Source organism: Muscardinus avellanarius (assembly GCF_963383645.1).
Source record: "Muscardinus avellanarius genome assembly, chromosome: 1".
NCBI classification, from domain to species: Eukaryota; Metazoa; Chordata; class Mammalia; order Rodentia; family Gliridae; genus Muscardinus; species Muscardinus avellanarius.
The window spans coordinates 168,039,104-168,064,735 of record NC_137786.1 but is presented as its reverse complement, the minus strand read 5'-3'; the positions used below and the strand labels follow the sequence as shown (position 1 = coordinate 168,064,735).

The 25,632-nt window shown below is 39.7% G+C and overlaps 1 protein-coding gene across 22 annotated transcripts in view; it reads right to left on the bottom strand.

Moving 5' to 3' along the window:
* Positions 1-25,632, bottom strand: part of DLG2 (discs large MAGUK scaffold protein 2) — a gene marked incomplete at both ends in the record, with an annotated part of 2,113,672 nt that overhangs the window by 81,023 nt on the left and 2,007,017 nt on the right. For 21 of the 22 annotated variants that reach the window (XM_080704556.1, XM_080704554.1, XM_080704555.1 and 18 more), the window contains one exon: positions 388-564. The exons of the other annotated variant lie outside the window; for it this stretch is intronic. In XM_080704556.1, the coding sequence (XP_080560682.1) occupies positions 388-564 (177 nt within the window). The remainder of the gene's footprint in view (positions 1-387; positions 565-25,632) is intronic. 22 annotated transcript variants of the gene reach the window in all.

Below are 25,632 nucleotides of genomic sequence, written 5' to 3'. Positions count from 1 at the left end.
ATAGCATTTTCATGGTACAAAATCAGATTGCCCTTGCAGGGCAAAGTCAGGCAATTATCCAGGAGCCCAGAGGCTTAAGAAGATGCAGAGAACTGGCTGCTGGTAAGCATACTGCAGAGGCTGGGAAAGTTCTAGGAGCCCTGTGTAAGCAGATCTTCCCTACTCCTTTTTACTTGTCACAGTTACCAATTTTGGTAAAATCCTAATATGTGGAGAATGAGAATCTTCTATTCATGTCACCTGTCACCACTGACAACTTTCCTGCAAGATTGTCTATCCCACTTATGTAGATATTTTGTGAACAGTTTCCCTGTCTTCCTCTTCCCTCATTTCCACACCCTGGTTAGCTGATGAGCAAAGATTCTAATACACAAAAGGCATTCTTACCTCCGCTTGCTGGGGATGACGCCCATCTCCTCACTGTCTCCCTCCAGCGTGACTCTCCTGGCCTGCCACCACTCATCATCAGAGGCATTGATGACATGGAGAATGTCGCCGTACTTAAAGCTAAGTCCTTGGCTCGGAAGCCCACTGTCCTTGCTCTTGTCATAGTCAAACATAGCTCTGAAAAAAATCACAAAAGTGGGCATGGTTAGGTACTTCTGAGAACCTAATTTAAAATTCATGCTTTTTAACAGCCAAATTATGGAACCAACCTAGGTTTCTAATAATGGATGAATGGATCACAAAATTATGAGATATATACACAATGGAATTCTACTCAGCAGTAAAAAAGAACAAAATTATGTCATTTGCAGGAAAATGGATGGACATGAAGAATCTTATGTTAAGCGAGATTAGCCAGTCACAGAAAGTGAAGGGTCACTTTAACTTCTGTGAAAGGTAAAAGAGAAAGTGACCTCACTTCTCAGGAAGTTGAAGAGTAGCTGGGATACAGGAGGGACTTTAGACGTGGAGGAAAAACCCTAGTGGAGCGAGGGAGGTCGTCTATGGGAGCAAATGATTTTGAAGGAAATCATATTGCATCCATAAAATGCCAAACCTAGCTCATTACTACATTTTGCACTCTGAATTACAATTTTTGCAGTCTGTATTATGTTTCCCTGCTCAAGAGCTTTTGCTGAGCCCTTGCAAAGGCCATTGTGCTGCCATGCGCATGGCTGGTAAGTGAAGGAGCTGGAAACAGAATCAGAATGGTGACAAGACCTTACTTAAGCTGTTGTCTTAAGGAGGTGACAACTTATGGCAAATTCTATATTGTCTGCCTCCTGCTGTTTCCCCCACTCCCCAAAACCATGCCACATACATACAGCATATGATTTCCCAGCAGAAGCAGATTTCACCACCTCCCTATTTATCTCTTTGATTCCATTCTAAGAATTTCTTTGGCGTGTAACCACCATGCATGTAAAACAAGCTAGATTTGGGGAATGGATTTTTTTTTAAAAAAATCACTGAGGACCAAGTATGGTTCTTTTCTTTCTTCTTTTTGTCCCTATCAAAGAAATGTCATATCTGCTGCCATGGAAACCAAAGAGGACTGAAGATAACATTTAACTTTCAAATACTGCAGAAGTTAAACACAGCTATTTCTTTTATCCCTAAGTGACAAAATTTAGACAGAGAAAGAGAAAGAGAAAGAGAAAGAGAGAGAGAGAGAGAGAGAGAGAGAGAGAGAGAGAGAATGAATATGTATGAATGTTTGTGTGTTCCCATCCCCAGGACTAAGCTCCCAGAATAATTTATTCCACCTTGAGCATTTGCATCCTCCCTCCTCCCTGCAAAAGGCTCAAACAAAGCCTCTGAAAGGGACCTGGGAGATGATAGAGACCCAGTCTTGATGCTTCTTGATGCTTCTACTACTCTGGCTGTGTGATATGTCACAAATTAATTAACATTGGTGAGCCATAGGTTTTTTAATATAAAATTACTCCAATGACTACATTCACATGGAACTGCTATGTAAACATTAATGAAATAATACAAGCGCAACACCTAACCATGGTAGACCCACTGTAGCAGAGAGTGGTACAGCAGCTATAGGCTACACGGGGCCAAGTGCTATTCCTACTGTGCCTTAGGAGTCAAACAGCTGGATTCCTGGGGAACCTGTTTAGACTCTTTGAAGCTTCCGTTTCCTCATGTATAATAGTGATGTTGTTATAGAATCTGCATTACGGAGTATTGTGTGGATACCTAAGGTAACACGTAAAGCATGTCCCACAGTGCCTGGCACACAGTGAGCAACAGTAACTATTTTTCCCTCAAAATTTTTTCTATAGATTTACTCTGTGCACAAAAGAGTTAACACAGTAGGCCCGAGATTGCTCTCCTTAAACAGATCTATTTGCAGTGGTGGTCTTTGCTGACATCTGGGAACTTTGATTTTGGGAGATATCCCACTCGTTCTTGACAAGACTACCTCATGTCTAAACTGGACAAACAGCATCAATTATGCTGAATGCCTACTTTCCTTCTGGGAGTCTGGAGTAAAACTATGTGCCAGGCAGTAGGTATCTATGTGACCCGACTAGAGTGAAAACCCTGGATCCCGAGTTTCTAAGGGGCTCCCTGGCAGAGAGCATTTCACACCTGCTATCAATATTTGTTATTGGGGGCACTAGGCATGTCCTCTGTGCCTCCACTGAGAGAGGACCCCTGGAAGCTCATGCCTCATTTACTAAAGACTTTGTCCCATGATACTTTCCCTTTGCTTATTTCACTTTATATCCCTTGGATGCAATAAATCATAGTCTTGAGTTTAACTAATCTGAGTTCTGTGGGCCCTTGAGTGGAATATAAACACTGTGTGTTGTTTTGTGGAACTCAACATATGTTCCATATATTGACAAAAATTTTCATGTATACTTCCTTATTTATGACTTGCTCCATTCCTGTAAAGATGACATGATAGGTAGCACTATCTTCTCTTTACAGGTGGGGGAGCCCACTGGCTAAACCCAGATAGGCTGCTGTACCCCAGGGCAGGAATCTGGGCCTCCAGACCCAAGTTCTAGCTCAGTGCTCTTCACCTTGTCCCCTGTTTTGCACCTTCTTCCCTTAGAGGAAGGAGGTAGGTGGTGGTGAATAGTGGTAAAAATGACATCTGTAAGTTGTGGCTATCACTATTCATGATCTTACTTGGAAGCCCTGCACTTTGTAATCATTATGTCTTACCCATCCTCCCTCCCTCCCACCCTCCCTTCCTTTCCTCCTCCTCCTCCTCCTCCTCCTCCACCTCCTCCTCCTCCTCCTCCTCCTCCTCCTCCTCTTCCTCCTCCTCCTCCTCTTCTTCCTCCTCCTCCTCCTCCTTCTTCATCGATCTCTCTCCTCTCTCTCTCTCTCTCCTCTCTCTGTCTGTCTGTCTCTCTGGTACTGGGGATCGAACCCTGTGGCATTCTACTTCTGAGCTATAGCCTTAGCCTTATTATTTATTTTCATCTTGAAACAGGGTCTCACTAAGTTGATGAGAATTTTATTACTTGCTGAGGCTGTCTTTGAATCCTCTTGTTTCAGCCTCTCAAAGCACTGGGATTACAGGTGTGGATCATCACACCTGGCATCATTGTCCTTTTTGACCACAACAAAGTAAATGTTGGTATTCCTATTTTATAGATAAGGAAAAAATCTCAAGAGGTTAAAGGACCTGCCCCAGGTCATGTGGGGATCTGGGTTCGTGACCAGACTCAGCTACTTAGTGAGGCTCTCAGCAACTTAGTGAGACCCTGTTTCAAAATAAAGAATAAAAAATAGGGCTTGGGGGGATTAGGGGGTATAACTCAGGTAGAATGCCCCTGGGTTCCATCCCCAGTATTGCAATATATATAATATATATGTGTATACATATACATATACATATATACATACATATATATACATATATATAAATTTCCCATCCTTTCCCCCTCTTGCCATGCTCCTGACCTAGCAATACCAAAGACCTTAAATCTGTCCTTAGGGGCTGACCACCACTTCTTTAAACTTGCGAATCTTTTTTTTATTTTAAAATTTTTATTGGTGCATTATATTCATACATCATATTGGGGTAAAAAACTTGTGTGGACATACATGTACACATTACCAATTTAATCCCTACCCAATTCCCACCCCTTTCCCTCCCCATCCTTTTTTCCCTTGCTTGGCTTAGTGGTTGACTTCAATATGTTTAAGTGCATTGTGTTTTAGAGAATTTCCTTCTTCCCCTCTCCCATCCCCTCATTTAGGTTGTCCTCTTTGCTCCTCTATAAGATTTTCTTTTTCATCTAGAGTTCAGCATTTCTTCTTCTAGAAGTACTTAAACTGCTGGTTTGGGTTCAAATTTCTGGATGTAAAGTGCAAGCAGTGGAGATAGAGAAGCCATCAGGAACGCTGGAATATATTAGCTGAGAAGGTAAGCTCTAGAGTCAGACAGCCTGGGTTTATATCTTTTTAACCGTGTGGTCATGAGCAAACTACTTAATCTCTCTGGGCCTCAGGTTTTCTTACCTGTAAAACTGGTATAATAGTATCGGCTACTTCAAAGTGTTGTGTTGAGAGTTAAATGCAATCACATATGCAAAGTCCTGCATTACTAGCTTGGCTCTAAGCAGTACTCAAGATGGCTTAACTATTATTACTATCACAATTGTTATTCTGAAAACCACCGAGCTTCACACCATGAGACTTGGGTCAACTGTGCCACCTAGAAGGCAGCCTCTGAACTGTGTGTAAAGGCATCTAAACCCCTCTCTGACTTCAGGACCCATAAATGTGGGGGCAAATAGAGCCTAAATACAGTCTGTGAAAATGTTTCAGTTGACTATTAAAAGCCGTTCTTTCTCCAGCCCTGGCATCACCATGTGCAAAGGTAAGGCAACAGAGGAGGTTTCCACCAGGTCATACTTCATTCTGCTGGGCTCCACTCTGCTTCCAAGAGTCCTCGAGGGGACCTCTTGCTCCTGCCATTAGCAATGGATGACCTCACTTAGGAGCTTGCTACACACTTTTCCATGAGCTCTATTTATCTTGGATAATCTGCCTCTCTAGGATTGCACTGCTTCAGACTTGTCAGGATCCTAAGACCAAGCAGCTGACACATTTCAGCAGCTTCTGGCTCCTTTGGATATTAATGGATCCTCACGTCTGGGAAAAATGCTACAGTGCCCCATCACCTAATTTAAAAAGCGATAAGCTGTTTTTAATTTGCTTTATGTGCTAATTCATCACAGCAACTTTTATAAAATGCCATTAAGACTCACACTTTCCACCCAGGGTGCTTTTAACGAGTCTATTAGACAGTGGAATTAGACACAAATGGTGTAGCAACATCCCAGCCCTACCTCCTTCCCTGAATTTCAACGTACCATGGCCCTTTGCCAACTGGGGAAGTCTAGGGAGGAGAGTGATGCAGCTGCTGGTCTTCATGGTTGTGCAACACAGCTGTGTGTTGTGGTTAGATGTAAAGCATCTCCTGAAAAGCTCATATATTAAAATCCAGAATAGATGCAATTAAGTTGTAAAGGTTGCAATCTTATCAGTAATAAATCTATTGTAATAAATTTATTGAGTGGTAACCTAGGCAGGTGGGTTGTGGTGGTAGAAGGTGGGTCTCTGGGGATGTGGCCTTGGGAACTATGCATTTGCCTTTGAATCCCTTTATTTGCTTTCTTTTGTTTTCAATCTCCATGATGCGAAAGCAGAGCTTTGCTCTCTTTCCCTCTCTGCTTTCTACTCTCATGTCCTGAGCTCCATAGACCTAGCCCGATGTAGACTGAGACTCCAAAAACTTGTGAGCACATAATCTTTCTTTTTTCTAAACTGGGTGGTCAGGTGTTTGGGATTATACTGTGAGAATGTTGACTGAGAAACTGTGGGATACCTGGGGGCCCCACTGAACAGTGCTTAGTAGGTGTTCCACAAGGTGACAAGCATTTTATATTCACTGTCTTACTCAAGTGACTGGGTAGGAAGGATAGGACACAGGTTATGAGCCAGGCTTTGAGACAGAAGAGACCTGGGCTAAGTTCCAGTTCTGCCATTCCAAGCTGTTAACTTGGGACACTTGGATGATTACTTAGCCAAAGATGGCTATTTCCTCAATAAGGAAATGCAGGTAATAATGGCATTAGCTGACTAGGTTGTTGTGGAGATATATTTATGGGAGAATGCATGTAAAGTACCCAACACAGAATGAATTATTTCTTATTATTTCAGACAACAATTCTGCCATGTAAGAATTTTGGGACCAAAAGGAATGAGAATAAGAGAGCTAAAGTGAAAGAAGCTAGTTAAGCTAGGCAGGGTGTTCCATGCTTTTAATTCCAGTACTTGAGAGGCTGAGATAGGAGGATCACAGATTTGAGGCCAGCCTGCAATAACTCAGTAAAACACTGTTTCAAATTTTTAAAAAATTAATAAGAAAGGCTAGGGCTTTACCTCAATGGTAGAATACCCTTGGTTCAATCCCCAGTAATATAAAACAAAATAAAAAGAAAAGAAAATTTTAATTAAGTGAAAGAATCAGAATTCAAATATAAAAAGATGTGTCTGACTCAAAAGCTAATTCTTCTGATCATAGAATTCTTCTTGGAATAAGGAATGTTATAGTTAGATCTCATCCCCAAGGATTTCATGATTTGATAAAACTTATAATTTCACCCTCCAAAAATGTCCACTCATTTATGTCCAGAGCCTGTGAATATGTTACCTTATATAACAAAGGGGATTTGCCAATGTGATTAAGGTTAAAAGTTTTAAGATGGAGAGATTACTCTGGAATATCTGGGTGAATGCAAACTAATTGCATGATTCCTTAAAAGCAGGAGGGGAAGGCAGAAGACTGGATCAGAGAGATGAAATTCCAAAAGGACTTGGACTACCACTATTGGCTTCGAAGTTGGAGGAACAAGACTTTGAGGCAAGAAAAGTGGTGATTTCTAACCACTAACTTAAACTGATTAAACTGGGAATGATTCTCAAGTTATAGCCAATGAGAAAACAGGAACTTCAGTCTCATGACCATAAGGAACTAAATTCAGTCAATGACCTGAATGAGTAGAAAGGTGATTCTCCCCTAGAGTTTCCAGAAGGGGTGCAGCCTGCTGACTGCTTGATTTTATTTTAATGAGACCTGGAGTCACTAGGACTATGGCAATTTGTTGCAGTAGCAATAGAAAATTAATAGCTATTTTGGTACCAAGCATAGGGTGCTATGTAACAAATACCCAAACTGTAGAATTGAATTTAAAATTGGGCACTGGGAAGGGGCTGGACGAATGCTAGATAACATGATAGAAAAATCCCAGGTTATCCTGAAAAAAAGATTAGCAGAAATACAGACTTTAAGGATGTACCAGAGAAGCTTCACAGACTTTTACAGAAATGTCAATTTAGAGGATACTTAGGGTAACAACATGTTAGTGAACACTAGAAAAGGGATCCATGTCACAGAGTAGTGAAAAGCTTAGTGGAGTTATGTTCTAAATTTATGTGAAAAGAAGAATCACTTGGGCCCAGGTGGTGGACGGTGGTAGGAAAATGCCCAGATGTCCATATCTCAGACTCTCAAACTTTATGTGGCATGAGGAATGCAGATGTGATTGCAATTTAGGGTTTTAAGAAGAGGAGCTTATCTTGGATTATTTGGGTGGGCCCAGTATAATCAGAATATCATTCCTTGAAAGTAAAAGAAAAAACAAAAGATAAGTGAGAATTCTAATACATTATTGGTTGCAAATTAGTGCAAACACTTTGGAAAACAGTATCAAGGATCCTCAGAAGAATGGGAATGAACCTACCATATGATCCAGCATATGGTAGAGTGGTATCTGGATATCAACTTCTGGATATCTATCCAAAAAAATGGAAACCAAACCACTAAACTAATGCTTATATATTTATGTTTATAGCTGCTTACTTCACAACTGCCAAACTATGAAACCAGTCAAGATGTTCATCAACAGATGAATGGATTACAAAGCTATGGGATATGTACACAACAGAATTTTACTCAGCCATAAAGAACAAAATTATGTCATTTGCAAGGAAATGGATGGAACTGGAGAACATCAGGCTAAGTGAGATTAGTCAGTCACAAAAAATAAAAAAAAAAAACAAATGCTTTCCCTAATGTGCGGGATCTAGAGAGAAAAAGGGTCATATGAGAACTGTAGACAAAGAGATGTAGAATACAGTGGGAAAGAAACATAGGATGTAATAGAAGGCAGGAAGAAGGCAAAGGACAACAATGTGATGATCCTGTCAGAGAATTTTTGGACTAAATACAACTACAAAGTAACAGGAGTAACCTACGGAGTGCTTAATATTGGCTAGGTCCTTTGCTTTACATAATTTCATATCTTTGACTATCTGTAAATAGTCTGAAATATAGATATGATAGTTTCTACCTTGCAGGCAAGAATTTAGGGCTTTAATATCTTACATTTATACTTATTTAATTCTGAGCTCAGTAGTACTTTCCAAGGAAGCAGGGAAGAGGCAGCCTTTTCTTTCTCCAAGGCTGGAAGGCAGTCTGCTTTTGATCCCTTCTTGGGAGACTTAAGACTTCCAGTCACTTGAATGGAATGAGTTTTGCCTCCCCTACTGGATCAGAAGCGACAGAAAGCTCTCAGACCAGTTTCAGCCGAGTTTTCGAAGAAGCATTTATAAATGAGCAAGTGAATCAGCAATTATTTCTTTTTGTGCTGTGAACTTGTTTGGGCTGCAGAGGCCTTTGTTTCCATGACAACCTTAAGCCCAAGAAGCCCAACAGTTCGACTCAACTTCATTAGTCTGCTGAAATCAAGGACTCTGCTCGATTAGAGGAGACCTTGTCCTCACCTTTATAAGCAGCAAGAGAAAGAACCAAAGCAGCAGCCTACCAAGTCTGCATTCAATTACATCCCACTCTGACTGGCTTGAATGGCTATGTTCCTTTTTTGTACTGTTAAGGCATGTGTCTGTGGATAGTGCATCAAGTCTAGATGGTGAAATGGAAAGGCCCTTCCAAGTCAGTCCAGCTCTTTCTAGCAAAGCATCATTGGGAAACGTGGCCTTAATTTGGAGATAATCATTTCCACATTTCATATATTTGTAGAGATTCAATAAGATGATACAGGAGAAGCATTTGGCACAATAACTGGCAGCCAACAGCTCCTTTACCTCACCTCTTTCCTCTTTTCCTTGTGGAATGAGAGTGAGAGTCATTTCCATAAGTATTGGAAAGGGAATGGAATATATATATATATATATATATATATATATATATATATATATATATATATATATATATATAAATCTGGAGATTGGATCCAGAGGTATTCTATCTCCAAGCTAGTCCCTTAACCTGATTTCATTTCTTTATTTGGAAACAGGGACTCACTAGGTCTCTGAGAGCCTTGCTACATTGCTGAGGCTGTTCTTGGATCTGTGATCCTCCGGTCTCAGCCTTCCAAGTACCGGGATTACAAGCATGCACCACCACATCTGGCTGGAATACATCTTTTACTTATTTATTTATTTTAATTTTTTATTTTTTTTGTGTTACTGAGGATTGAATCCAGGGGCATTTCTACTTCGGAGTTACACTTCCATCCTTTTATTCTTTATTTTGAAATAGGGTCTCACTAAGTTGCGGAGGGCCTCACTAAGTAGCTGAGGTTGGCTGCAAACCTATGATCCTCCTGTCTCAGCTTGGAATACCAATAGTTATTTTTTCTTTTCTGCAATGGCACAGGAGGTCAGAAACAATAGGCTAGGAAGGCCTGAATGGTGACTGGAGTGGGTTTACCTGTCTTTCTTAGGAAATGGTAAGCATACATGCAAGATTCCCTCCATTCTAGTAGAACACAGTGGTCTCCAGGTAGAGGGAAACCACAGCTTTGTGCTGATCACTTCTGACACCTCTTAAGAACTATAATGGACACAACCCTGTAGTTAAGTTGTCATGTTCAGGCGATTGGGTTCTAGGTAGCTACATATTTCTCTTCTCTTTCAATAACTAATTGTTCCTAGAAAAAAGCCGACCAGTTTTGGAGGTAAAAAAACATTAGCCAACAGTCAATCCTTTGTTGGCTAAGAGGCCAACAGCCAGGAAGCTGTTGCTTATCAAGTGACTACGGAGTAAGTAGATGGCCTTACAGTATGTTGGGCCTAGGTGTTCATCACCTTCCTTCAGACAGAGCTTGCTAGCCTCTGGAGATGCTACTTCAGCTTTCAGGGTTTGGTGAGACTAAAGATTAATCACCTTAAAATCATTGTCCTTCTCTCAAACACCAACAGCTGGATAGTCAGAAAAGGAAATATGGGAAAGAAAAATATGAATGGTTTCAAAAGCTCTTGTGTCCTAGTCCTATGTATGAGGCGATGAAGGAGCTGTTTATTGATTGAGGTACTTCAGAAAGGCCAATACAGTCCCAATTGTGATCTGAGCTAAAAAGGAACAAACCTACCATATGATTTAGTAATACTACTTCTAGGTATCTACATACACACACATACACACAAAGAAAACTGAACTACCAAACTAATGCATAAGTATTTATGTCCATAGCTGTACAATTCAAAATTGCTAAACTATGGAACCAGTCAAGATGTCCATCAAAAGATGAATGGATTACAAAACTGTGGAATATGTACACAATTTACTCAGCCATAAAGAAGAACAAAATTACATTATTTATAGGAAAATGAATGGAACTAGAGAACATTATGCTAAGTGATATTAGTCAGTCACAAAAAATAAAAAATCGAATGCTTTCTGTAATATGTAGAAGCTATGAAGAAAAGGTTCATAGGACTCTAGACAAAGAAGGAGAAACCATAGATGAGTAAATAAGGCGACCTAACTGAGGGAGATGGGAGGGAGAAGAGGGAAATTCTCTAATGTACATGATGTACATTCACAAACATAAACATTCATACATTCATAAATATATCAAAGTCAATCAGCATGCCAAACTTGAGAAGGAGGAAGGGGGGAGGGAATGGTGTGAGAACTGGGGAATGACTAAATAAATAAATGATGTGTGCATGTATCATCTTGTACCTCATTAAGATGTATGATTACAATGCTCCAATACTGGATTTGTACTATTGTCTATAATTTCTAAGAAAACTGGGCGAGAAATGCAGACTAGATTGTGGCAGGAGAAACTCTGGCATTAGGAAATCTTCAACTCAAAGTCTCACGTATACCTTTGAAGTTTCCCATTATCATCTGAATGAGGGCAGAAAAAAATAAAAACAATTTTTAAAAAGATAGATTGAGCTTTGGTAGTTTACCTGTTAGGGTCTAAGTGCCACTCATTAGTAAGCTTACAATGTAAAATAAAAAGAAACATTCTGACATGGAATTTCACTACTGCTGAAACCCAAATATCATTCATACATTTAAATTTCTATGAACAGCTCATGTAAAGGTCATAGATGGGGACATCAACCAGACCTAGATTCAAAGATTGGCTCTAATATTTTTAAAACAGTCGTGTGATTTTCAGCAAATTGCTTTGCGCTTCTGTACCTGGGCTTCTGAATGTGTAAAATGAGGGGGAAGAATCTCTGCATAGTGAAGTCCTTATGAAAATTATGTAAGCAATAGCTTTTAGAACCCAGCAGGTGCTCAGTATCTGTTGATTGAGTCTAGACTCTAAATCTCTTCCCTGTAAATTCCGTCCCCTGGTTGTAAAGTTGCTCACTGAAGCATAAACAAAACGAGCAGAGCTCTGTTTTCCAATGCACTTTTGTTGAGTGTTTGCTAATTGACAATAAAGGAGGTACTGGATAAAGTTCGTTTTTCTTATAAATATATGAAAGATGGGAGAAGGACATCAAGAACATTTATTATAATTGCTCCTTAGAAACCATTGTAGTGGTGACTTATTAGGATAAGTAATGATCTATTCACACACCACAAAACCAGACTATTTTGGGGAATCACCTCAGTTTTATCGAATACTGGATTTGTGCTATTGTCTATAATTTCAAAGAAAACTGGGAGTATAATAGAGACTAGATTGTGGCAGGAGAAGCCCTGGAATTAGGAAATCTTCAACTCAAAGTCTCACCTATACCCATGAAGTTTTCCTTTATCATCTGAGTGAGGGCAGAGAGAGAGGACAGGTGATCCCATGCTCACCAGTATAAATACATGGAGTTCAGCATGTTATTGGACTTTCACATATAAAAATGAGATAGTTTTGTTTGAATATTAGATACTATTTACAGAGTGTTTCCTATGTGCCAGGCACATAGGAATTTATTGAAGATTCAGCATGAATAAGAGGCTTGCTTCCTGCCCTCGTGGAGCTTGTTGGGTTGAAAATATAGGCAAAGATGTACATTCACTTAGCCACTCATTCATTCATTGAACAAATGTAGAGCATTTGCTGAGTCAAAGGTGATTCCAGGAGCTTGGAATTTATCAGTGAATGAAACAGATTAAAAATTCCTGCCTGCAAGCCGGGTGTGGTGGCGCATGCTTATAATCCCAGCATTTGGGAGGCTGAGACAAGAGGATTGTAGTTGATGACGAGCCTTGGCTACTTAGTGAGGCCTTCTGCAACTTAGTGAGACCCTGTTTCAAAATCAAGAATAAAAAAATAGGCCAGGGGTGTAGCTCAGAGTTAGAATGCCCCTGGATTTGCTCTAGTAAGGGAGAATGGACAGTGCAAAAGCCCTAAATACAGTTACAGTCTAGTCCAACAGATACTGTTAGGAACAGTGTGTGTGCTAAGAGAGCAGGAGCCCTTATTAGGTGCTCATGAAGAAGTTTGATGAATCAAGGGACAGTCTGCCCAGAGCTACTCGCTGAGAGGTGAGCACACACCTGGCCACACACCTTACAGAGCAGCCTTCTTTGGCCCTTTTCCCGGTGGGATTCCACCAGAGCAGGCTTGTGTTCCTCAGAGCTCACCTGACTTCCCTCAGCCTCTCCCCTTCTGGCCTGCCTTGGAATCAATGCCCATAAGCTGGGTCCCTAAACTCCTTCCTTTCCTCTCCAGACACATCGTTTCACAACTTGCCCAGTGCAGACAAGATTTTTCGCCAAGACTTTTCTATAAAATTGAGGCATTGACTGATTTATATGCATACATATGTACATAATACATATGTGTGTGTTTATTTGTGAACCGTTCCACAAATTTCAGTTTATTCTTTGAAACTCATAACTTCCTTGGAAACCCTTAACTCATAACTTTCTTGGAAACTCTTCCTGAGTCTATGCCGAGACTGTGTTGCACACTGTGACCCTGCACATGGTCTTATTTTTGTTCTTAGCAGGTTATATTTTAGTTGACTTGCATGTAGGTGTCTCTTTCCTTCTAGATTTCCCCACTTGTGAGGATTAGAGTCTCACTCATCTCTGAATTCCTCATACAGAGGCTAAAGGAGGAGGTGTTCACTATTTAAATAAGCCTAAATTAAAATAGAACTGAATTCAGAGTCCATGCTGTGTGACCTTGGGAAAATTACTTCATTTCATTGGGTGTCATGTAATTTCCTTTTCTGTAAATTGAGATTAAAAAATGCACCTTTGTTTCCATTTTCATATAAAAAATCAGGATGTGTCTTGGCCATTGATGTCATATGATTATTTAATTGACAGCATTGACAGATCTATCTCACCTTTCTTGGTAACATACAGGGTGCATGTTACAATCTGTGATGACGTATTCAACAAACATGATAGGAAGTCTCTCATAGGGGGTGAGGATTCATGAGCTATGGGTGAAAAGCTTTCAGATCAGTTCCTGGCATAAAGCAAGCACTATGAGCAGGCATGCATGTACTTGCTATTGCATTTTTATGTATGGAGGGTCACTTAAGAGTCACCTCATTGTTTCCTCTTCTTTCTATACACATATATTATTATTATTTTTGCAAACACTTGCAGTTTTCTTTCTTTCTTCAGTGACTTAAAAAAGTGCTGACAGGCCAAATACCGTGCTGCAGTCTGACTTTTGCTCAGTATGACGTCGATTCAGCAGCTCTATTTAATTGAATGAAATGTCTGTAGGAAATGTTCCTAGCTTTTGCCAAGAGTTCGGAAAAAGAACTAAAGATATCCAAAATATTGTGCTTATTCTTTTAGCATTTGTAGTTTATATAAATATTATTAGCATTTTATTCCAATAGCACAATCTTTTAACTTTAGTACTAAGACTTCCAGCCGGGGCATTTTTCACATGCACCTAGTGCAAGTCATCTACCCATTTATTCCTTACCTTATTGAACACCTCCAACAAGCTAGGCAAGAGAACAGTGGAAAATGTCAGCCAGGTCCAGGAGCACTTCTCAGTTCTGATATTTACTTGCTCTGTAGGTATAGGCAAGGCCCTTAAATTTTATTTTCTATTCTGTAAATTAAAGACTAATTCTGCCTGATAGATACTGTTGGGATTAATTGAGATAACACAGACAAAACTCACAGAACAGGGGGTGTGGTACACAGATATATGGTCAACTGCAAGAATAATATGTACTGGTATAGGCAGCTATGTCACAACTGAACTTTTTTGGGAATTCAAAAATAATTTAGTCCCAATTTGAAATAATTAATTAATTAATTAATTTTGGTAGTATGGAAGATTGAACCAAGAAGTGTGATTACCTTTGAGCTTCACATCCAGTTCTATTTTGTATTTTATTTTGAAATAGAGTCTTGCTTAGTTACTGCAAGCCAGCCTCTAACCTATGGTTGTCCTGTCTCCGCCTCCCCAGTATGGGGATTACAGGCATGTGCCACCATGCCTAGCTTGCATTTATTTTAATACTGATCTAGCTAACATTCATCTGACCCTTACTTAGTGCCAGATCTTGGTCTGGTGGTTCTTTGGTATTAAATGCTGGGAGACCTCAGAGCAGAGGGCATCTTATGTGGGAGGGACTGACTGAACAATGGACTTTGCCCTTCCCCATCCTGTCCTCTTCCTGCTCAGTAAAGTGATCAGATGAGACTGCTCTGAAGGCAGTCAATATTATGTAATATCTAGGTGCCTGAAACCATGAAATTGTGCTTGTAGTTGTATTCAATAAATACCCATTATGTCAGTATTATGTTAGGAATTGGGGGCACTCTGGGGAATAAGAAAAGCAAAGTCATTTTGAAAGTTAGAGAGAAGGCAGATGCAAAAGAAATAATTACTAGTATGATTCATCAAAAAAAGGAAATGGCAAATAATACATGAGGGTAGATAGTGGAGAGAACCAGAACCTATTCTGGAATGCCCAGGTTGCAAGGGCTTCCAGATGGGGTTGCTTTCCAATCTACAAACTCTAGGATAAGTATTGTGGGCTGAAAGAACATTCTATATAGAAACAGGAAGCAGAGAACCAGAAAGAAGAGCAATGTTCTGGACAGCCTAAGATGAGACCAGAGAGACAGAGAGGCCACTCACACTATGTCCCACAGTTTGATGGATGTTTTCTCTTTTACAAAACAATAAAAAGTCACTGTGTGATTTTAAGCAAGGTAACAGGATAAGATTTGCACTGAAAACAGGTTTTTCTGGTTTTGGGGTGAAATATGGGTTGGACAGCAAAACTCTAGGCAAGACAGAATGGTGAGATACCAGGAAGTGGGCCAAGGTTATTAATCCAAACCATGGTGGTTTGGCCAGGGCGGTAGCAATAGGGTGAATGGAGGTTCCATATATTTACTTTGGCTATGTCTTTTTGTCAATCGGTGTGTTTCTCTTGTCATAATCTATGTCTAATGCTTTCAAAATTTCATTATCAGAATAAACCATATTTCCACTTCAAAATGATGCTTCTAGAAATAGAACAACAAATCCTCTGATTGAAGGCAGTGAAAACAAGACTTCTGGCTTCTTTTCTACTCCCACTTCTCAGCAACCCTAAGGCCCCTGAGGACTTTAGTTTTTTCTTAAATCAGAGCCTGAAAATCTTTAATATCATAGTCAGTTCCCAAACACTTGTATTTGTATTTGTTTTTGCTTTTATTGGCACATTGTGATTATATTCAGATACTTTGATGAAGAAAAACTCCTCTCTCTTTCTCAGTTGATGTGATGTCCTCCCCAAACCCATTTCCAAACTTACAGATATCTATTTTTGCAACAAAAGCCTGAGAGAAATTCTCCTTGGGGCATTTTTTGGGGTTGAATTCAACGAGTCTTTCTTGAGATAACTGGAGAAATACCAGGGTGTCCCAAATTCTAATTCTAGCAAATCCAAAGGATGGAATTGTGATTAGTCCTCTCAAGAAGTAAGCACAGACATCGGATGGAATTCAACTCAAGAAATTTATTGCATGCGTTTTGGGGAGAAGATACCCTTCTGTAAAGAGGTTATTTGTGTTGACAAGCAGAAGATAGTTTCTTGGAAGGAGGGAAATTTATCTTTTTGATAGAAATTTGACACATTCATAGAGAATAAAAGTAAGCTTTCTGGAGGAAATCAGTAACACAATGGGTGAAGAATGTGGACTGAAAGCAATTTGATCACAAGAAATGTTTTTCCCTAAGAAGGAAGATATGAGAGATTTGTACCACTGAGTTATGTATTTTGTCCTGTTTTCTTCCTTATTAGCAAAAGTTGGATTTTCATGAAGTTGGCTAATCAGCTGTGACAGAGGTATGCAAATTGGATAGAAAAGCATTAGAGGAACTCAACTGTGCTTGTTGTTCCTAGAAAAGTCAGCACCCAGTGGGGAGCAAGCTGGGAAAATGTTGAGGAAGATGTCTGGATCAGGCACCAGCAGTGAAAAGCATTCAGGCTGGTGAACTGACCCCCAGGTAGAGGTCTCATGAGCCAGCAAGAATCAGGACTCTAATCATCTGCCTGTAAAGTGAAGCCATGACTATCCTTTTCTATTTCACAGTCTCAACTTCTATGGTCAGAACACTTGTTTTGGGACCACCTTGGAAATGATCCACATCCTATACTTGTTCCCATATGGTCTCTGTTCTCATCTGGGTTCCAATATTTGCTAGGATTTCTTCAGTACCCCAAATAGTGTGCTCAGTGCTAACAGTAAAAAAAAAAATGAGCAAGATATTATCTCTGCCCACACACAATTTATGAATTTACTGAGTGAGGCAATATTGCAAGCAAATCAATTATACTACCAATTATATTTGTTAAGTGCAACAGTAGAAGGGTGTGCAGTCTGTAGGGGAAACCAAGGCCTGAATACTCTGAATAATGGGTGTGACAATCTCCTGTGACTATCTACTTTTATTGGACTGGCTAGATTTTTTGCTCTGCAAGAGTCTAAGCTGCTTCCAGTGAGTGGTATTAGGACTTAAACACAGAACAAAAGGAAAATGTTCTATAAGCCAAGTCTTGAATAAAAACTTTTAAAATTGGAGTTTCACCCTGTCTTTAGGGATTTTACACTACCACTAATTTTACCAGGAACATTTGATAAAAGGTACAAAGAAATATGAATGCTCTAGGCTCTGCATTGTGGCCATTCATCAGGCCTGTGTGCTCTCTGTCTTGAATCTGAGGTTAGAAATTTTAGAGCAATAAAACCTACAAACAGGCTTACAGGTGTCTCATCATTGATTTTTAGGCATAATAGAAACTAGCAGTGGAATAATTAATGCTTGGCTCCTATTAGATTTTCCAAAAAGAAAGTAGGTATTGAATTTTAAAGAAATGCCATCCAGACTGGTAATCTGTGGTGGTAGGAAGGAGGAATTTTTGTTCTGCAGACAGGTGAGCATCCTAGGGGGAACTAACCTATTGTGAAGTTAATCAAGGTAGAATGTTTGGCAAAAAAAACAAATCATTGTCCAAGACAGTTTGAGATCAAATCTGGCAGAAAGAAATATCCACAAGGGACCTTTTTCAATTTCATTTAATCAGGAAGAGAAGATGGAGTTACTGAATCCACGTGAGAAAGGATATGGAATCTATAAAATAGACAAAGAAATATGTATCGAAGTGAAGTAATTGGCTTAATCCACAGAGATGTGGGTTTTGTAATTTCTGGTAAAGTCACATAGTTCATGAGTTGTCTGCATTGGTTTTCTTTAATAGTAGTCCCTCAGTCCAGTGTCTCCCACTGGGATTTATTATATACTTCTTTGTTGTTCTCTCTTCTCTCAACTTCTGTTTTTAGAATCTGATACACTTAATAAATCTTTTTATTGGCTTTAAATAATTTCCAGTAATGCTGTTTTGATGAAACTGCTAGAAGTGTTTTATTTTGCTGTCCATCTTTTCAGATATAGAAATGTAAGTTATATATTTTTTCCAGGCAATGATGCCCTACTCCACCAATTATCCAACAATAGGGAATTTATGAAGAGGAGGAAATGGAGAAAGAAATGTTAAAGGGCACCTACCAGTGGTTAGCCAATAGAATATATTATATATTTTATATATGTTGGTACTGAGTAATAAGAGCACTACAAATTTGTTATTCTCTCATTTTATGAATTAACAAAAACAAGGTCCACAGATATTTAGTCACTTGACTAAGATCACTTAGCATATATATTGCAGAATTAGGAACTGAACTCAGATCTGTTTGTCTTTCTTTCCTGTTTGGACTTGCAACTGTATTTCTGCCTCTATGAGCATCATCTTTCTTTCCAGAAAGGAGGATTACATCCTTAGCCTGCAGGCGGCGGGTGATTAATTAAAGCTCTTACTTTCACATTAGCATCATTTTATAGCATACATGAATTACCCACCTACCACATAAAAATACCAGCACTGGTGCATGTCTTCTAGTCTAATGTGGCAAATGGTCATGGTCACAAATTACAGTTTAAGGCACACTGGAAAGCATAAATAAGAGAATGATAAATAATACACCATGGAATAAATTGAAGGGATAAATTGGATCCTAACTGAGGAGAACCACAGAGGATTTCATGAAACAGGTGGCATTTGTGACCAGCCATGAGGAATTTATACAACTCGTCCAAAGGGAGATAAAAATGAAAAGCATTAGAGGGCGAGAAGCAGAATAAACAAAGGCATCAAGTTAGGGAATTTCTTTAGGCTTAGAGATGTACGCATCCCCCAGAACCCTGGAGTTTGCTGAGTTTGCCTGGGTGGGTGGTGGGGAGCAAGACTGAGAAGCAGATGGAGGCCAGAGTGTGGAGTAACAAGGAAGCCCAAAGGGTCATATGTGGAAGGATCGGTGCCGAGTGTAGCAATGTTTAGAGATGAGGCTCTTGGGGAGTAATTGAATTATGAGGGTTCTGAGCTCACTGATGGATCCATCCATTCATGGGTTAATAATTTGTTGGCATTATTGTGAGGCGATGAAGTAGGAGAGGGTGCCTAATTTGAGAAAGTATGTCACTATGGCCTGCCCTGAAAGGTATAGCTTGTGTTCCTGCTGCCATGAGGTTAGCAGTCTGCACTGTCACACTTTCCTTGCCATGATGTTCGGCTTCACTGCAGGACTCTCATGACGGAGCCAACTGATCATGAACTGAAACATTGAAAGCCGAGAGCCAAAATAAATCTTTCTTTTTTTAAGTTGATTTTCTCTGGCATTTTGTCACATGACCAAATTCTGACCAATTAGGATGTCTTACCCTCAGAATCACATTAGTCCTGTTGTGTGTATGGGTAGAATTGAGATTGAATAGTAGCTATTCATTCCTTTATGTATGGGATTCAATTAACGCATTTTTGGATATGATGTTAGTGGATAAATCAACTAGGTGGTTGGAAATAAAACTTTATTTGTATTTAAGTCCAATCCTTGAAGGATTATTGTGAATGTTTTTTAAAAATACTGTGTTCCTACTGCTCTGCTTGTACTTAGTAATGATTTTGAAAATATACTTTTACTAATGAATTGTTATTATATATCATAATGAAGTTCATTGTGGTACAAATACACATGCACACTGGCTTGGTGTATTTCCCCACAGATCCTACTCCCCCTCCCCATATATGTTAGTGAGATTGGTAGTGATTCCTCATTATGGACATAACATTATTTGAACTATTTACTCCATCGAGCCTCTTTTATCTTCTCCTCACCTGCCTTGCCAGAACCCATCGCCTATTCTACTGGTCTCTCTCCTTATTTACCTGAAGTCCCTTTTGTTTCCTGTTTTCTCTCTAGCTCTTACATATGAGAGAAACATACTTGGTGGTGATATAGCAAGGTTAGAAGCAGATTTAAATGATTAGTCCAGAGTTGATTACTGAAGCCATGTTTGGCCTTCTATCCTTCTCTCAGGTACATAGCCATGTGTCTTTTGAAAAATGACTCATATTTCCTTGTATCTAAGTATGTCTGTGAAACTACAACTGGACACATCATATATAACCAGTTATGGTATAAAATACTTCTGGGAAGTCTATTTAAAAGGAAGAAGTCACATGCTTTTACCAACCTCCCTGCTTTTGGTAAAGCACATGAGATGCCTGTCATTCTAGCAGCGACAATTGACACAGAAGACAAGAACCCTACCCCTTACCCTAGGAGAGATGGGTTCATATGCTGGAAGAAGCCTTGAGCTCTCTGAAAAGGTTATTGACCTGCCATTCTAGCTCTGAACCAAGGTCTAGGATTTTTGTACATGAGAAAGAAAGCAACCTCTTATATAAGTTGTTGCTCTTTTGCTATTCCGGGCTCTTCTTATGTAGCCAAACTTACTCATTATAGATATATGATGAGATCAGAGAAGATGTCAAGACAAAGGACAGTGGAAAAAAGGAGAAAGTTAGGGACTGACCTTTGGGAAGCACCTGTACCTGGAGAAGTCCAGGAACATAAAGATGGATAGGAAAAGCTCAAAGGTGGGTGATTTATGTGAATTTGTGTGGGGGGATGGTGTTGGAAATTCCTTCCAGTGTAAATGTATGTTTCTAAAATTAAAAAGGGGGCTAATTATGAAACTACTAAAAACAAGTGATTAAGACCAGTTCTAAGACAAAGAATAGGTTATGTATATATGTATATTCAATTTTTGCTTCCAATCCTCCTCTTCCTCTTCCTTCTCCTCTCTTTTCTCCTCCTTCTTCTCCTCCTCCTCTTTCATTTCTTTCTCCTCCTACTTATTTTTGTACTGGGTATTGAATCCAGAGACATTTTAACCTCTGAACTATATCCCAGCCCTACTTTTATTTCTAATTTTAAAACAGGGTTTCACTAAGTTGCAAAGGCTGGCCTTGAACCTGTGATCCTTCTGTTTCAGCCTCCCAAGTACTGGGATCCCAAGTACTCCCAAGTGTGAGCCACCATGCCTGGCTTGCTTACAATTTTCTAATTATTGAATTCATTAATTTTCCCACGGATAGAATGGCCAGGGATTTCCCATTGCATGGTAGGAAATGCCAAGGATGGAGAGGGGAAAGAAAAAGTATTCTCCCATAAATAAAGCAGAATCTTTGATTATAACTAAATTTTAGAAAACGTCTTTTTTTTTTTTTTATCTTTAGCTCTGCATCTTAAATGACTGCTCCTTCTCTGTTCGGGCAAAGGCCCTGTGAATACCAAAACCTACCTAGCAGTGACTCAGAGGTTTAATGATGGGATACTATTTATTGCCTGGTTCTGTCCCCAGAGCTCTACCTGGAGAATTTTGCAAACTGTGGACCTTCAGGTCCTAGCACCGAAAGGCATTTGTAAGGGTACCTGATGAAGTACTGCAGGTAAAGTGTAATTTTGGTTTCCCTCAAAGACTGTGAGCCCTATTATTTGTATTGTAGCTTAACGGCCAGAGTTCTCCAGAAGCTCAAGTCTATTTGATCATTATTTTTATGAATCACATATACTGCTGACAGTCATTGACAAAGCATCTTCACATTCAGTCCTCATGCTAGACCCATAGAATAAACAATTTTGTTACCTTTGATTTATACTGAGACCCAGAAAAGATGGTAAAGAGGAGGTGGATGATGAAATAATAATGATAATATAAACAGCTATCATTTACTAAATTATCACTAAGTGCCAAAAGCGAAGTAGGGGCATAAAATGTATTTTTAACATTCACAATGATGCTGTAAGGTTGGACTTACTGTTTGATTTTGTAGATAATAAAATGGAGATTCTAAGAGTTGAGATGACCTAAAGATGAGTGAAGTGTGCATGCATGCCTCTACCATCATGTACTCCATTAAGATGTATAACTACAATGCACCAATAAAAAAATTTTAAAAATAGGTAATCTATAGTCTCCTCGTTCCAAATCCTTAGCTCTCTCTTTTATACTAATTGAATGGGACTTATCTTTAATCACCCTTTACTAAAAGTGTGAAGGGTCAGTCATAAAAAGTAAAAAATTATATGCTCTCCTTAATATGCAGAATCTAGGGAGAAAATGGGTCATAGGAGAAACTCTAGATGAAGAAGGATAAATCATAGATGAATAAATAAGGTGACCTGACTGAGAGGACCTGACTGAGAGGAATGGGAGGGATGAAAAGGGAAATTCCCTATACAAAATGTACATTCACAAACATATCAAAGTCAATCACTAAGCCAAACATAAGAGGGAGGGAGGGGGAGAGAATGGGATGGGAATTGGGGAAGGGCTAACTGGATGATGTGTGCATGTATGCCTCGACCGTCTTGTACTCCATTAAGATGTATGACTACAAAGCACCAATAAAAAGAGAAAAATGAAATAAACTCCAAAGAAGCATGGGATGCCTCTGACATTGTTTCTTTATAAAGAAAATTCACTTTAAGCATTAACATAGCAAAAACGAGGGTCCTAAAAGTTTGTGCTTTTACCTTCTCTGTCATCTTATTCTAAGAGTTTCAGGAGAAAATTATAAAGGGCAGCTCTATGTAAAACTTGGTGACAGGGCTGGGAAGTATAATCATATCAATAGTTGCTTTTATTTAGCAACTATTGTATGCTGGGCTCTCTGCTTGGCACTTCACAGCTATTATTTTGTGTTCTCATAAGAACCCCACATGAGAGTAGATTTTTTTAAAAAGTATTTTTGTTTTATAGATGAGGAAATTAAAGTCTAGAGAGGTAGGGGTTGTCTGGCTTTAGTAAAGATTCATCTGATATAAAGTTATTGTGGAAACTAAATGAGAATGTTTACCAGTTGCTTGTCTGATGTAAGGCTGCTGTGTAGATGAACACTAAGCTCATTTTGATTTCCTTTTTAGTATCAGTCTCGGGTACTTCACTGTTTTTGTAACATTTGGGTTCTTGTATTTCTGTCTCAGAGAAAACTTGATAATGACATGATTCACTGTTTTGACTTAGTTTATTCAAAAGCAGATAATAGGTCTGTTGGCTAGAACTCACTGACTGCTTACACAGAACTTGTGCCAGCATATTCTTAGAAACTGCTTGAGAATTAGTAATATCATACTAATTATTCCTGTGGTTTTGGGGTTTTTTTGTGACCTAAATTCTTGGCAGATATGTTCTTGCTGGGCATGGTAAATTTCAATGTGGGAATGTTCTCTGTGGCAGGGTAAGGTATTAGTGTGGGACTTTTTTTCAACTCCTACCAAATTATTTACTTTAGAAAAATATACATTTTGTTATATGAAAATTATAAACATTCGGAAGTGTCTCACAATAGCACAGACCGAAATAGGATAGAGTGCCTTGGAATGGGTGTCAGAAGCCCTGAGGTGCTCAGGCCCGCCTCTCTCCCTGACCAGTTGGTCACCTACCTCAAGCCAGTCCTCCCCTTGTTGCTTCACAAGTCACCTGTAAAGTGGATCTTAGTCTCCAGGATCTAAATTCTTTTTTTCCCCCCCTGTAACCTGATATAATATACCAAGACCCTACAGAGGAAATTTTGCGGTTCTGGCAAGTAACAGAGAGGGATAGCAAGGATAGAAGTTCCTTTTTAGTATCAGTCTTGGGCATTTCACTCTTTGTAGCATTTGGGTTTTTGAGGTACTTTGGTCTCAGAGAAAACTAGTACCTGTGTTTCTGAGTCTTACTGAGGGATCTTATAATGTCTTCTACACACAAATGAAAATATTTTTCAAAGGCAATGTTGCCTGTTTCCTTTCTCATTAAGGTATCACTAACAACTTCACTAGCATGTATGGGAAAGAAAGAGGAGGGTAGCATAATGGGAATAAGAGGATAACACACCAAGACATTTTTGTTTACATATATGAATGTAATCTCAGTATTATGTATAATTAAGTGCACCAATAAAATTCTTTAAAAAATAAAGCAATGTAGCCAGTTGGGATGGTGCATGCCTATAATCCCAACCTGTTGGGAGGCTTAAGCAGGAGAATCACAAGTTTAAGGCCAGCCTAGGAAACAGAAAAATATTCTGTCCAAATTAAATTTAAAAAGGACTGGGGATGTAACTCAATTGTAGTGTGTGTGCCTACCATGAACAAGAATTTGGGATCAATCCTAAGCACTACAAAAATAAATAATAGAAATAAATAAGATCAGATTAACCCCAAGAAGCCGATCATCAGTATGCAGACCAGGATTACCCCATTTGAAGTTCAGCAGAGAAGGAGCTTACAACCTTTAAACATTCATCTGTTATTGAAACGGATACCCAGAGATATAGGAAGTAGAGACTGAGTCAACAAAATTGACTTTCTATTTCTAGAAAGTCTTGATAAGAATGGCATTGATATCAGAAGCTCATGTTAGTGTGAACCATCTCAGAAAATACAGAATTTGATTCCAAAAGTACAGAATTGATTTTTTTATTTTTTATTTATTTTAGGTTTTTTGTTTTTTAATTATTTATTTATTTTTATTTAATATATTTTATTGGTGCATTGTAGTCAAACATCTCAATGGAATACAAGACTTGTGAGGATATGCAAGCACACATCATCCATTTCTCCTTTATTCAATCCCCATCCCATTCCCTCCCCCTCCCTCAATTCCATGCTTGATTTAGTGATTGACTTTGATATCTTTAAGTACATCATGTACTTTAAAGAGATTCCATCTTCCCCCTCTCATTCCCTCTGATAGGTCACCTTAATTGCTCCTCCATAGGGCCCTTTCTTCAACTAGATTTCCTATTACCCATTTCTTCCTAGTTTTTGCATTTTAGGGAAAGCATCTGATATTTTATTTTCTGTGATATTTCTCTGTGGATGCCGTATTGTAGCCTCCGATCCCACTCTCGAATGCCCCTGCACTGGTCCCACCGCTCAGCAGGCTCCGATCCCGGCTTCTGTGACCCCAGCACTGGCCTTGCCTCATGGCAGGCTCTGATCCCAGTCTTTCTGGCTCAAGCAACAGCCTTGCCTCATGGCAGGCTCTGATCCCAGTCTCACTGGACCCAGGACTGGCCTCACTGCTTGGCAGGCTCCAATCTTGGCCTTGGAGGCCCCAGTTCCAGCCTAGCCTTAAGGCAGGTTCCTATCCTGGCCTCGCTGGCCCCAGAAATGGCCTTAATGCTTGTCAGGCTCTGGTCCCAGCCTCAGAGACCTCAGCACTGGCCTTGCCTCATGACTTGTTGCTCATGGCAGGCTCCGATCCCGGCCTCACTGGCCCCAGCACTGGCTTCACCCCTCAGCATGCTCTGATCCCAACCTTGGAGGCCCCAGCACCAGCCTTGCCTCATGGCAGGCTCCCATCCCGGCCTCAAAGGCCCCAGCACTGGCCTTGCCTCACCACAGGCTCTGATCCTGGCCTCGCTGGCCCCAGCACTGGCCTCACCCCTCAGCAGTCTTCGATCCTGGCCTTATAGACCCAGCACTACCCTTGCCTCATGGCAGGCACCAATCCCAGGCTCGGAGGCCCCAGCACCGGCCTCACTTCATGGCAGACT